The sequence below is a fragment of the Nannospalax galili genome, unplaced genomic scaffold, assembly GCF_000622305.1.
Source record: "Nannospalax galili isolate Female #2095 unplaced genomic scaffold, S.galili_v1.0 scaffold337, whole genome shotgun sequence".
NCBI lineage: Eukaryota > Metazoa > Chordata > Mammalia > Rodentia > Spalacidae > Nannospalax > Nannospalax galili.
Window position 1 is genome coordinate 1,881,659 of NW_008340932.1, and position 14,577 is coordinate 1,896,235.

At 46.7% G+C, this 14,577-nt stretch overlaps 1 protein-coding gene and 1 long non-coding RNA gene across 2 annotated transcripts in view; one reads left to right on the forward strand and one right to left on the reverse strand.

The window, feature by feature from the left end:
* Nucleotides 1–550: 550 nt before the first annotated feature.
* Nucleotides 551–13,666, forward strand: Serping1 (serpin family G member 1). Its single transcript, XM_008836151.3, has 8 exons — nt 551–669; nt 1,164–1,245; nt 2,561–3,116; nt 5,234–5,368; nt 7,381–7,584; nt 7,758–7,894; nt 10,436–10,655; nt 13,187–13,666. Exons 2-8 carry the CDS (start codon nt 1,192–1,194, stop codon nt 13,438–13,440), a joined length of 1,560 nt encoding a protein of 519 aa, XP_008834373.1. The 5' UTR covers nt 551–669; nt 1,164–1,191; the 3' UTR covers nt 13,441–13,666.
* A 183-nt stretch (nt 13,667–13,849) lies between these two features.
* LOC115070892 overlaps nt 13,850–14,577 on the reverse strand; it is a 25,040-nt gene continuing 24,312 nt past the window's right edge. The window contains exon 3 of the long non-coding RNA XR_003849995.1: nt 13,850–13,996. This is a non-coding gene — a long non-coding RNA (uncharacterized LOC115070892). The remainder of the gene's footprint in view (nt 13,997–14,577) is intronic.

Here is a 14,577-nt window from a genome sequence, read left to right on the forward strand (position 1 = left end):
TGTGGCACTGGGGTTGAAACTAGGGCTCAGCTGGGAGCCTCAGATTCTCTGTTACACACACAGAACTACAGATTGTTTCTCCAAGAGGAAAATGGGAGTAACCCCTACAGGGATGGGGAGGACTGGGCAGATGTCAGATCTTTAGAGGACTTAGAGCCAAACCCCAGCTCATCTCCAAAGGAGGGTGACATTGAAGCAGACTGCTCCTAAGGCCAGGTTTCTGAACTAGCAAATGGTCACAGTGAGGCCTATTTCAAAAGGTTTATTTTACCCATCATCCCAGATGAGCAATTCTGAAAAAGCTCATGTCTTGTCAATGCAGCATACATTTTGCCTTCCTCCTGGTTTTATCTTGATCCATGAAACACTGGAGGAATGTTTCATTGTGCAGAGCTGAGAGCTGCACCCAAGCTTCTCCACCCCATCCCACCCCACTCACCAGGAGCAGGCTAAACTCCTAGCCTGGCCTACAATACTGGACCAGGCCCGTCCCATGCTGATTTACCGGAACTCACACCAGCGATCAATCATCCTTAATTTGTAACTAGGCAGTGTCCTGGGCCAGCCAATGACTAAGACTGGCCCCCTCTACACCCCACCCTCACTGACCCTACGGACTGTCTACTCAGTCTGCCCCGAAACCGCCTAGTGACCAAGACTTTGGACCAGGTTTGGTGCTGGGATTTGGGGGGATGAGAACACAGTTAAAAGGTCTGGGAGGTCTCCAGCCTCCTTCTCCCCCACTTTCCAGCCCCCTTTTATTTCTGCAGCTGCCATAGGCTTGCTTCCACTAGAGACTTGTGCCTTCTCCTCCACCCCTCCTCCCTCAGAACTGGGCTGCTCAGCCCCCTTTGGCCCTCCCCTCCTGCAGGCTCTGGCTTTATTGTTTGGCTAAAGCGGGACCCCCAGATTGAACAGATGGACAGACCTGGGCCTGGAGGGAGAGGGAGGGCCAGCCGGTGCCGGGAAAGGGAAGCAGTTTGGGGAAAACAAAACAGAGGGCGGAGCCTGGGAGAAAGTAGCCCCGGAGGGAGGAGGCGGGAACTCACTAGAAGGGTCGAGACCAGCCGGAACGCAATGGGGGCGGTCCGGGGATGGGGTGGAGGCCCCCATGGGCTAGGCAACCAAGCTTGAGGCTTGCCTGAGGCTGTCTGGCTTTGCAGGTAGTGACTGACTGACGTCGCTGCCCAGATGGCCTCCAGGTTGACCCCGCTGACCCTCCTCCTACTTCTGCTGCTGTCTGGGGTAAGTGGCCCCTCTGCGAGGTGGGGGAATTTGAGAATTAACCCTGCAGGCTCCGGGGACCTAGGGGAGCTACTTCTGGGATGCGTTAAACACAGTCCTTGCTTCAGCACCGCAGAGGGACCAAGTTCTATCTTCGAAGGCATATAACTGAGTGGCCTTGGGCCTGTCGCTTCTCCCAGCTTCCTTGTCTCAGTTTATAAAAGAGAGAATAAATAGCCCCCATCCTGCCCACTAACCAGGCTTGGCAAGATCACAGACAGCAAGATGAAGAAAAACCCTGTCGTTGTGGAAAACACATCCATGCGGAGCAGGAGCCCCCGCCTGCTGTGACAGGCTCTACCAGGCTGGGGTCTATGGAAAGCCGAGAGGGAGGGTTGGGATTCTTGGGGATGTACGTGAAGGAAGACTAGCAGACAAACCTGGGCCCCACTGAGGTTAACAGCAGCGAGGCCACAGCGGTGTGGGAGGACAGGACTAAGCAACAAACCGAGGAGAACCATGATAGCTTGTTTCCGAAGCTGGCACCCTGGGAGCCCTTGGGCGGATGGTCAGCTGATGATGTCTGGAAGAGCAAAGGTGGTCTGGAATCACACACTTTGCCTCCCACTTCTGGGAGGGAAGCCCCCAGCTAGTTACTTAATGTATCTCAGCTTAAGTTTATCTGTGAAATGGGGATAATCTGCCATTTTGCAACTAGGGAACTACTGACATTTAAATCTAGATAACTCATGCGGGGACTAAGGGGAAAAAAGAGACTGCCTTGCACATTGTAGGATGTTTTGTAGTAGCTCTGGTCTCTTCTCATTAGATCCTAGTAGCATTTTCCCCCTTCCCTGTCTTACAACTAAAAGTGACTCCAGACATTGCTAAGTAATCTTTTGAGCGTCAGAATTGTCTCAGAGCCTCTATACCATACTATTGTTTTATATCTTCCTTCCCTTCCCTCTCTCCCTCCCTCCCTCCCTCTCTCCCTCCCTTCCTCCTCCTCCCTCCCTCCCTTTGAAAATTCACTATCCTAAAAGAAGGGCCGTAAGTTCAAATGTCTATACTAGCCAGGGAAGTGAATCAAGACAAGGAAATATTTACAAGAAAACAGCTTCCTGCATGATAGTCCCTGAACAGAGTTAACAATACTGATTACCCCTCATCTCCTGCAGAGAACCAACCCCAGCTTTGTGGTTCTCAACCTGCTGGGCAGCTCCAGAAATGACTACCTGGTCCATGATGTTTTCCCCATCCCCACCTTCTTTTCCTACTTGGAGTAGTTGAGACCATGGCTCAGTAAGAAAATAAAACCCAGTTTCTTGAACCACAGGATAGAGCATCCTCAGTTCCAGAAGCTACCAGCCCTAGCATCAAGGACCCACTGAGCTCTCAAGAGGAAAGCAAGGGCATCTTCCCTGGAGATGCTGCCTGGGTTCAGCACACTGAGCGTGCAGTGGAGTCTTCCACCTGGTCAACAACCAAAACAACGTCTGACACCTCGGATGAACTCAACACCCAGTCCTTCACCCAGTACACCCAACCAGCCTCCCAGCCCCCTACAGATTCTCCCAGCCAGCCCCCAACAGACATTTCTAGCCAGCCCTCTACAACCACAGATTCTCCTAGTCAGCCTCCCACAGATTCTTCCAGCCAACCCTCCACAGTCACAGATTCTCCCACACAGGTCCCTCCTGAACCTTTCTGTCCAGAGCTGCTCTCTCCCTGCTCCGATTTGGACAGGGTCTCTGCAGAGGTCACACTGGGGGAGGCTTTGACAGATTTCTCCCTGAAGCTCTACGAGGCCTTCTCAGCTACCAAGAAGGCTGAGACAAACATGGCCTTCTCCCCATTCAGCATCGCCAGCCTCCTCACACAGGTCCTGCTTGGTAAGACTCTAATTTCTGCCCAGGCCATATGTGAGACTGTTTCATGGGGATCATCAATCAAACATCTTCTCTGAAGACACACCTCTGGGAGGATGCTGTAAAATGGGCTATATGATAGGGGTGGTATATCTTTTCATTCTTGACCATCACTTCATTTAACAATGATTTAATCAGGCACTATTGCTTATAAAATCATGAGGATTAATCAACAACATCTAAAACAAGGTTCCCGTCACCAGCTGTGGTTCAAGGAAATGGAAGGCGATAAGGGAAGTAAAACCATCAGAGATAGACCTAAATAGAATCATGGTAATGCTACTTTGTAGCTGTGTGACCTCTCTGAGTGAGTCCTCATGTTTGAAATAGAAACCATAATATCTACCTCAAAAGACTAAGAAAACAAGCTGGGCATTGTGGTACACACCTTTAATTCCGGCACTCCAGAGGCAGAGGCAAGTGAATCTCTGTGTGTTCAAGACCAGCTTCCTCTGTATACTGAGTTCCAGGCCAGCAACTAGGGTGCTACATAGTGAGACCCTGTCTTAAAAAAAAAAAAAAAGATAATGCCAGGCATGGTGGGGCATGATGATACATGTCTTTAATCCCAGCACTCCGGATGCAGAGGCAGGTGGAGTTCTGTGAATTCGAGGCCAGCCTGGTCTACATAGTGAGTTCTAGGCCAGTTTGGGCTACAGGAAGACCCTGTCTCAAAAAGACCAAAAAAAAAAAAAAAAACCAACCAAACAAACAAAACAAAAAACCAAAAGCTGAAAGTTCAACATTTTTTTCAATTACCCAGAGTCAAGCAGTTATCTTTTTTTTTTAATTTTTTTTATTTTTGGTCTTTTTGAGACAGGTTCTTCTTGTAGCCCCAGCTGGCCTGGAACTCACTATGTAGACCAGGCTGGCCTTGAACTTACAGAGCTCCACCTGCCTCTGCCTCCCGAGTGTTGGGACTACAGGTGTGTGCCACCATACCTGGCCTCTTCAGCTTTCTTATGGGATTGCTGTGAAGTCTCAGAAGGGTGATCATCCTAGGAATGCTCCCAAGAAAGATCCCATTCCTGAAGTCACTCTAGCTAGTAGCACCCCAATCCCCATATGTGACAACCAAACTGTCCCTGGACATCATCAGGGTCTCCTGTGAGGCACCTTCCAGTCAGCTGGGTCCAGTTAATGTCTTTACTGTCCCAAAAGCACAGTTCAAATATGGCCTTCATCTGTCATGTATTAGCCCTTTGGCCTTAAATCCAGGACCGACATAATCTCTTAAACTTAAGTGTCTTCATCTGGACAGTAGGAAAAGTAAGCATCCTTGTTATGTAAGAGGCTTGGTGACAATTCAATAAGATAATATGAGAGAAGCATTCAGGATAGCTGGAGGGGAAGAAGTACTCTTGACATATTTTATCCATTTCGTGCACAGTAAGTATTTAACAGTGAACAACTGAGATGGTGCCAAACACCCATCCTTTTTTATGACTTTGTGATCTCTCCTCTAATTAGTTTTCAAATGCCTCTGCTTATAGGATGAACCTTTGCAAATCCAAACCATCTAGATCAAAGTGAACCTGGAGCAGGCAATAGTCAGACCCATCTTTGAAAACTGTATGGGATTTAAATAGGTAGAGAACCAAGGAAGGAGAATATTTGAAAGTCTAGGAAAGCTGGGCTAGAGAGATGGCTCAGCAGTTAGGAACACTGATTGCTCTTGCAGAAGACCTGGGTTCGTATCCTAACACCCACATGGCAGCTAACAACTGTCCGTAACTCCAGTCCCAGGGGATCCAACAGCCTCTTCTGACCTCCTGGCACTGCACAGCACGGTACACTTACCTACATGCAGGCAATACATGCATACACATAAAAATAAAATAAAATAATAAATAAAATTTTTTTTAAAAAGTCTAGCAAAGCCTTGTGGGACTCCTCGACACTCCCCACCCCAATCTTTTTGACCCTTGTCTTCCAAAAGAAGATCCAACTTCAGTTGTCTGTGATCCCCTCACCCCGTAGCAGGAAACACCATCCTTTCCAGCCCAGTCCTTAGCCCTAGTCCCAAATGGTGGGTCCCCCACTCCTCCTCCAAGAGCCCTCATCTCTATTCTTTGTTGTAGGGGCTGGGAACAGTACCAAGAGCAATCTGGAGCACATCCTTTCCTACCCCAAGGACTTTGCCTGTGTCCACCAGGTCCTGAAGGCATTCTCATCCAAGGGTGTCACCTCAGTCTCTCAGATTTTTCACAGCCCAGGTAAGTGTCCAGGGAAGGCTCAGTGTGTGTGTGGAGGATTCTGGAAGGGACACCCAAGGAAAGAGGACACAGGGATTGCACTGTGGATGGAGTAAGAGCCTCAGCAGAAGTTTCAAGTGGCTCCAGGAGCTGGTCTGTCCTCTAGGTGAAACCTGGGCAAATCCTTTGCATTCGTCCATCTTTAGAATAAGGAAGTCCTATGTCTTCATTAACAGCAGGGCTAGAGATCAGAGAATTAATTTTTTGCTAATTTTTAAGCCAAAGGACTCTTGAGACTCATTCTTTGAACTCCTGTGTTTTATGAATTTATCATTTACATGTATTATTAAGTAGATAATATCAGCAAGCAATAAATAATAAGAAACTTCCCAAATAATCTGATGCAGTTGTTTTAAAACATGGTTTCCTAGAGCCTGAGGGGTCTTCGGAACTTCTCAGAAGTCATGGTGGGGATGGGCTATCAGAATGGTTTGTGGGGAGGGGCATCCTTCCCACAAGAGACAGGTGAGGCCAGCTGGACTCTGTGCTCCCACCAGCCTCACCAGAGTTCATTTATATTGTGAGTTTTAGGGACTGAAGAGATTGCTCAGGGGTTAAGAGCACTGGCTGCTCTTGCTGAGGACCTGGGTTTCAGTTCCCAGCACCCACATGGTGGCTGACAACTGTCCTTAACTCTAGTTCCAGGGGACCTGACACCCTATTCTGACCTCTTCAAGCACCAGACAGGTACATGGTGTACTTACATACATGTAGGTAAAACACTCATACACATAAAAAATATATATGTATATTTCAATATATATATATATAAACCAAAGAAATGAAAATCCGAAATAGAGGGATTGAATTAAATCTGATTTTCAAACCTCTGAATGCAACAGAGCCCTATTTTCAAATACCTCAATAAAGCTCAGAACACATTTTATTTATTTTTATGTCTATGAGTGTTTTGCCTATGTGTTTAGGTATACCACATGTATGTAGTGCCCACAGAGGGCAGAAGAGGGCGTCAGATCTCCTGAAATTGGAGTTACAAATGGTTGTGAGCTGCTGTGTGGGTGCTGGGAATTAAACCTGGGTCCTCTGGAAGAACAGCCAGCGCTCTTAATCTCTGAGCCATCTCTCTAGCACTGATTATGTTTTTTTGAAATGGGATCTTGCTATGTAGACAAGGCTGGCCTCTAACACCAATTCTTCTGCCTCAGGCTCTTGAGTGCTGAGGTCATAGGCATGCACTACCATGCCTGGCTTAATATCTTCTCCTCCTACCCCACCCCTGCTCTCTCAACCCCCCCCTCTTCTCCTCCTCCTCCTCTTCCCCCATCTCTCAAAAGCAAAACATTTTCTTCTTGTTTTTTTTCTTCTTCGTGGATTGAACCCAGGGCCTTGGGCATGCTAAGCAAGTGTTACCACAAAGCTGTATCCCCAGTTCTCTCTCTCACACTCGCTCTCTCTCTAAGTTGATATGTACTGACCTCAAACTTGTGGACATGGACATCCTCTAGCCTCCACTTCCTAAGAGGTGGATTTTGGAGATATGCCACCATGCTCTGCTTTTTTTAAAAATAAATATTTTATTGATTATTTTTATTTTATGTGTATGCATGTATTGCCTGCATGTATGTAAGTGCACACATGTCATGCAATACCTGTGGAGGACAAAAGAGGGCATTGGATCCCCTGGAACTAAAGTTTCAGACAGTTGTTAGCTGCCATGTGGGTGCTGGGATTCACACCCAGGTCTTCTGCAAGAGTAGCCAGTATTCTTAATTTAATTTAATTTTATGTGTATGAGTGTATTGCCTGCATGTAGGTAAGGGCACCCATGTCCTGCAATGCCCGCGGAGGTCAGAAGAGGCTGTCAGATCCCCAGGACTGGAGTTATGGACAGTAGTTAGCTGCCATGTGAGTGCCAGGATTTGAACCTGGGTCTTCTGCAAGAATAACCAGTGTTCTTAATCACTGAGCCATCTCTCCAGCCCCATGCCTCTAATTCTTGACTTGCTCCTCAGACCTGGCCATAAGGGATACCTTTGTGAACGCCTCTCAGAGCCTGTATGGCAGCAGCCCTAGAGTCCTGGGCACAGACAGTGATGCCAACTTAGAACTCATCAACAGCTGGGTAGCTGAGAACACCAACCACAAGATCAGTCATCTGCTAGATGACCTGCCCTCTGACACCCGTCTTGTCCTTCTCAATGCTGTCTACCTGAGTGGTAAGAGAGGCCTCAGCCAGGTAGCATGCCCATGCTAGTTCTGCCCTCCCTCCTGGCTTCAAAGTCCACCCAGCATTGAGTCCCCCAGCTTCATCCACCCTTTGCTAATGGAGCCTTTAACACCTCCTCATCCTTTCCCTACCTCCACTATAGCCCCCCTTTCTTCCCGTTAGCCAAATGGAAGAAAACGTTTGAGAAAAAAAAAATGATGGGCTCTTTCCACTTCAAAAACTCCGTGATCAAAGTGCCCATGATGAGTAGCAAGAAGTACCCTATGGCCCATTTCAACGACCAGACTTTGAAAGCCAAGGTAAGTTCTTGACTCATCCCATTCCCACTTCAGACCTGAGTGTCCTGACTTCCTCTCTGTGACAACCTTATTTTGGGGTGCACCCATACAAATTCCTCATTTCTACTCCTTTCATCCATTTTTTCCACCCTGTCTTTTCTCCTTTTCCTCTCTCTAGCCTTGACCGAGTCAGGGGCTATGTATTTTAGACTGAAAGACATGACTCTAGACATGATTCTAAAGTTTCTACATTCATCGAACAGCATCAAATGACAAAAAGTGAGTCATGTATTAATTCTTTGCAGCTACTCCACTGGGTGGACTGGTAGCTTCCTAAGTTGTGTGTGTGTGTGTGTGTGTGTGTGTGTGTGTGTGTGTGTGTATAGATTTGTGCACAGCATGCATTTCATGAACGTATATTTAGAGGGATATCTGTGTATGTGCAGATATGTATTAAGTGTGTATGTGTACAGGTGTTCGATGACTTAAGTTTTTTAGCAGAAATTGAAGAATATAATTCCAATGGGTAGGGAGGGAAGACAGAAAATGAAGCCCAGAAGATTCTAGTTAGTAAGCTATCGTATGCCCAGTGACTAGACAGTCTTGCCTTGTTAGAACAGCAAGATGCAGATCTGTAAGATGGGAGGCAAAGGGAACCCTCAGTGCCTGTCTCAACACTGGATGTAAGGAAGGCGTGGCGTGTCTTCCTGGGATGGCCAGCCATGTTTCCACCTTGAGAGCTTTCCTTAGCTTTTCCTTCTGTCTGGGTCCTTCTGCACTCAGATTTGTTGTTGTTCTGTTTGTTTGTTTGTTTGTTTGTTTTGGGGGTTTTGTTTGGACTTTTTCCAAAAAAGGTTTTGGAGACAGGGTCCAGCTATGTAACCCTTGTTGGCCTAGAACTTGCAGCCCCAGTCTCTGCCTCTCTGAGTGCTGGGTTAGAGACCTGTGCCACCACACCTGGTTGATGCCATACTGGGACTCGAACCCCGCAGTTCATGAATGCTAGGCAAGCACTCACCACCTGAGCTACAACCCCAGTCCCTCAGATCTTCACACAGACTATTCCTTCCATTATTTATCAGTTCAAAGGTCACCTTGGTGCAGAAGCCTTTTTCCTCCTCACCCTGTTATGTCATTTATTTACCTCATTTGATTACAGCCTGTCAATCATTTGAGATGTTGCCTTTCTGTTTGCATACAGGGACCTGCCTTGTCTCTCCTATGTCTCCAAGTGCTTAGAACAATGCTACACAGAATGATGCCCATTCAGTGCTTACTGAATTAAATCAATGAATGAAAAAGAAGGTGCTTAGTGCAAGAGGCTGGGAAGACATCACCAAGAAGCTTACTTTTGACTATTCTTTCCTCATTGATTTATCTATGTGTGCGTTGGTGTGTGAGAACTTGTCCTGGAGAGATGAGCAATACACACACACACACACACACACACACACACACACACACACACACTCGTACATCTACTCATCCCAGATAGGGAACCCACCACAGACCAAAGTAACAATTACACCAAAGCCCAACTTAGTGAACCAATGAGTTTCGCCTAACGAGAGTATAGGCGAGGGGTTACTTAGAGGAGCAGAGATGACTCAAAGCCCCAGCATCACTGAAAAGTCTGCCCCAGCACTGCTGATGACTCATGAAAGCTGCAGCCCTGTTGCTTTCTGCACAGCTTGCAGGTAGCTTGTCAGATCAGAGAATCTCCTCTCTGGACCAGCAGCTCAGCTGGCCGGAGTCTCCTCCCCCCGGAGTATGTATGATACATCCATGGCATCATCCTGACTGGGAACACAGCCAGCATCCCGTATCCTTGGGCGCTCCCTCCATGGATTAAAACAGCTATAGATGAAAAATATTTGAGAAAAAATTACACTGAACTTACACAGGCCTTTTTCTTGACATTATCCCTTAAATAATAGTTTTATATTTCCATTGGAAGTAATCTAGAGGTGATTTGAAGTATAGAGGGAACAGGACTTAAAGAAACCAAATTCCGGGGCTGGAGAGATGGCTCAGTGGTTAAGAACACTGGTTGTTCTTGCAGAAGACCCAGGTTCGAATCCCAGCATCCACATGGCAGCTAACAACTGTCCATAACTCCAGTTCCAGGGGAATCTGAAGCCCTCTTCTGACCTCCACGGCATTGCACAACATGGGTGCACTTACCTACATGCAGGCAATACACTCATACACATAAAATAATAATAATTTTTTTAAAAAGAAAAAGAAACCAAATTCTAGGTTCAGTTGGTAGAGTGCTTTCCATGCATACATGAAGCTTTGGGTTGGATCCCCAGCACCTCATAAAACTAAGTGTGATGATACACACCTTTAATCTTAGCCCTGGGGAGGAAGAAACAGGAGGATAAGAAGTTCAAGGTCATCCTCAACTAGTAGCCTGGGCTGCAAGAAAACCATATTTAAAAACAAAACAAATCCCTTCCCTACCATTACACAGCTGGCCAAAGTATAATCCAAAACTTCTGTTCATCCCTTGTCTTACTAGGACAGTTAGACCAGTACTCTTCATCTCTTGTTCTGTAGGTGGGGCAGCTGCAGCTCTCCAACAACCTGAGCTTTGTGATCATGGTGCCCCAGAGCCTGAAGCATAAACTTGAAGACATGGAAGAAGCTCTCAGCCCCACTGTCTTCAAAGCCATCATGAGGAAGCTGGAGCTCTCCAAGTTCCAACCCACTTACCTGATGATACCTCGCATCAAAGTCAAGAGCAGCCAAGACATGCTGTCGATCATGGAGAAACTGGGTGAGCACTGGCCACTGGAAGTTGCTCCTAGGTCATCAGGAGAAGGGGGAGGCTGGGGCTAAAATTTGGCTAGCATTCTGGAGTGTTTTTCTTCATTTGTAACCTCCATTTATTCCCCCCACCCAACCATATGAATTAAAGGGGCATAGTCTTTTATTTCATGAGCTCACTGAAAAAACTGAAACTCAGAATGTGAGTCACTCAAAGATTGCATGACTACCTTTGAGCTAGTTAGAGTCAAATCAGAAAACCAGACAAGGTCTCCAGCCCTCTGGGACATGTGACCCAGGTACACTGTGGATGCTTCTCCAGCCACATTCACCAGTCAACTGCCCCACAGAATGAGCTTGAGGCCATGTGGATATGACAGTCTCAAGCCTCTGAGTTTTGGAGAGACAATATAAGCACCATTTTCTAAACTTTGACCTCAAGATCTGTCACTTCATTTCCTGTTCTGAAACTTGACCACCTAACACATAATCTCATTTTCTAGTACCTGGCATCTGTATAGGAAAAGCAAACCACTTTTCTCCACACTCCATTGGCTACCAACTGTGTGGAGATGTTTTCCCCAATCCATTACAGCTCTTCAATTCTGGGAAGACACAAACTGTGTCATTCAATTCAACCCAATCCAATCTGGCTAGAGATAGCATCAGAACCTATAATTTAAGGGCTCAGTCCTACAAGACTGTCCCCACTCAGACATCAGTGGCAAGATTAGATTGTCACCCATGCATCTGGTCAACTGACTATAAGTCAGAGATCTTCTTGGGGTTCAAGCTTTGCTAGAATGGCTGAAAAAGACTCAAACACCTTGGTTTAGTTTGGCTGAACTGTGTGCGTGTGTGTGTACATGTGTGGAGGTCAGAGGACAACTCTTCGGAGTTGGTTCTCTTCTGTTATCTTGTAGGATCCTGATATCAAACTCAGGTAAGCAGGCCTGGGTGCAAGACAGGTTGGCCTGGAACTCACTATTTACCCCCAAGCTGTCCTTGAACTTATGGCAATCCTCTTGCCTCAGCCTACTGAGTGCTGAGATTAAAGGAGAAAACAACCATATCTGGCTATGGACACACTTTGCTTACTGGTTATTATATAATAAAGGACATAATGAAGAATGCAGATAAATAGCCAAATGAAGAGGTACATAAGGTAGTGTGTGTGTGTATATTCACATGTGTGTACAGCTACACCTACCTATGTGTGTGCAGAGACCAGAGGAAGACATCGGGTTCCCTGCTTCATTATTGTCCACCGTACTGCTTTGAGACAGGGTCTCTCACTGAAGCTGGAGCTAGGCTGCGTCCAGAAAGCCCCAGCGATCCTGTCTCCACCCTCCACAGGCATGGACACACCCAGCCATTTCTGTGGGTACTAGAGATTCAAACTTAGGTCCTCATGCCTTCAGAGTAGGGTTCTTACCCACTGAGCTATCTCCTCACCCCCCGAGTAAGGCAAAAATCTTGAAGGGTCCCAGGACCAGCCCCCTGCACGTGCACATGTTCACCACTGGATAGTCCCTGAATCCCATGTTTTAGAGGAGACTACTGGCTCACTTTCTGCTCCTCCCCCCTACCCCCAGAGGAGGGGGAATTAGCTGAAAGTTCCAAGCTTCTGAGCAAGACTTTGTCTTTCTGGTGACCTGTCCCTATCCAGGAGCTCACCAAACACCCCTTTATTAGAACAAAATCTATTCCTAGCACCTAGGAAGTTCCAAGAGATTTAGGAGTTTGGTGTCAGGAACCAGGATCAAACACCTAATATTAGATTGAAGGATGTTCCTAATACCTCTGTTGCTTAGGGAATTACAAGAGTTTGAGGAACTGGGATCAAAGACCAAATATTAAAACAGATGTTCCCTGGGGCTGGAGAGATGGCTCAGCAGTTAAGAGCACTGGTTGTTCTTGCAGAAGACCCGGGTTTGAATCCCAGCACCCACATGGCAGCTAACAACTGTCTGTAACTCCAGTCCCAGGGGATCTGACAGCTTCTTCTGACCTCTGCGGGCATTGCATGACATGGGTGCACTGACCTACATGCAGGCAATACATGAGTTCAGTTCCCAGAAAAAATAAATAAAAAATAAATAAATTAAAAAACAGGTGTTCCCAGCACTTCTATTGGTAAGGAAATTGTAGGGTTTTAAGAAGCTCTAAATTTTCAGGAATTTAGGGCAGAGACCAGTATACATTTCTTATTACATCCTCATATGATCTCATTTCTTTATAGCATATGATCGACCTCTGATGGATTACTTCTTTCCCAAAGCCCTTGGAAACAAGGAAACAATGACATCATTTTTCAGGGGCCTTTGGTGGTAGGCAGAGAAGGAGTCCTCACCTTTGAGAATGGTGGTTGCGCTGCTAAGAGGGTTCCCACTAACAAGGCCAGAAGGCAAGATGTAGACTCTGAGGAGGAAGAAAATGCATAGGGATTTGAAACTAACCCTGAAAATTCAAGACAAGAGTCTCCATCGCCAAGAGTTTCATGCAGGTCTCTGACTTTGGTTTTCTTTGGTTTTGCCCTAGAATTCTTTGACTTCACTTACAATCTCGACCTGTGTGGACTGACAGAGGACCAGGATCTTCAGGTGTCTGCAATGCAGCACCAGACAGTAGTGGAGCTGACAGAGACTGGTGTGGAGGCAGCTGCGGCTTCTGCCATCTCTGTGGCCCGCAGCTTGCTCATCTTTGAGGTGCAGCAGCCCTTCCTCTTCCTGCTCTGGGACCAGGAGCACAAGTTCCCAGTCTTCATGGGCCGAGTTTATGACCCCAGGGCCTGAAACCTGAAGGTCTCAGGCTCCAGTAAGCCCTGCCACCCAAGCCACCAAACTTTCCCAGTTAACTGCCTTTCCATAGTCTGCCCCAGCCACTCCAACATAAAGGGTTCCTTTAGGATCTGGCAGGGGACCTGATCCCTGTGGCACTGCCATGCTCGCTAAAGTACTTTTGCAGCTTTTATTGTTTCAAGTTCACCAGACTGTACAAATAAAGCTTGCAGACACTGTCTTCTTCTCTCATTTACCTCTGAATATCAGCTGCTTCGACCAATATCAGAGGACAAGAGTGACCATGCTTCCCACATCAGCTGCTAATTGCTGTGTAACAAGTCGTTCTAAACTCAGTGGCTTAAAACCAGCCACCATTTACTATTTCTGCTAAATCTCAGGACTGGCTGGGTGGTCTTGCTGATCTGGGTGGAGCTGGCTAATCCTCCCTAGGCTTATACATGCGTCTGTCGTAGTTAGCATGTTGGTTGGGGATGTCCAATCTTTGATGGTCTCAGGTGACACTTTCTGACACTCCTCCATGTCTCCTACATCCTGTCACCAGGCTAACCTGCAATGGCAAGTTTCCAAGAAAGGAATCAGAAACACAGTCTTTTTCATATGCCTGCTTGTATCAAGTTTACCAGTTTCCTATCAACAAGTAACATGGTCAAACCTGGATTTAGAGTAGCGATGCACTACAAAGTTACAGGACAGAGAGCCATTCATTGGGGGCCACACATGCAATCTATCTGCCACGGTTCATATCTTGCTTATTTGTCTATAATAAATGTGGCCATGGCAATAATAGCTGACACAGCAGGGGATATTCGCAGGCATTCTGCTAAGAGTTTTGCAGACATTTAATCCTTGCAATAAATTTACATGGCAAACTCAGGCTGTTCAAAGTCCAGTTCAAAGGCTGATGTGGTGGTACAAGCCTTTAATCCCAGCACTCGGGAGGCAGAGGCAGGTGGATCTCTGTGAGTTCAAGGTCAGACTGGTCTATATAGTGAGTTCCAGGACAGCTGGGGCTACAGGGAAACCCTGTCTCAAAAAGACCAAAAAAAAAAATTTTTTTTTTTTTTTTAATATTTTGAAAGCCAGGTATGGTGGCCCACTCCTTTAATCGCAGCACCCAGGAGGCAGAGG

What these genes read in the sequence shown, in the direction of transcription:
- Serping1 (XM_008836151.3), top strand. Translation starts at nt 1,192, where the DNA reads ATGGCCTCCAGGTTGACCCCGCTGACCCTCCTCCTACTTCTGCTGCTG. An exon ending in TACTTCTGCTGCTGTCTGGG is followed by an intron (nt 1,246 to 2,560) that starts GTAAGTGGCCCC and finishes CTTGAACCACAG; the next exon opens with GATAGAGCATCCTCAGTTCC. An exon ending in CAATGCTGTCTACCTGAGTG is followed by an intron (nt 7,585 to 7,757) that starts GTAAGAGAGGCC and finishes TCTTCCCGTTAG; the next exon opens with CCAAATGGAAGAAAACGTTT.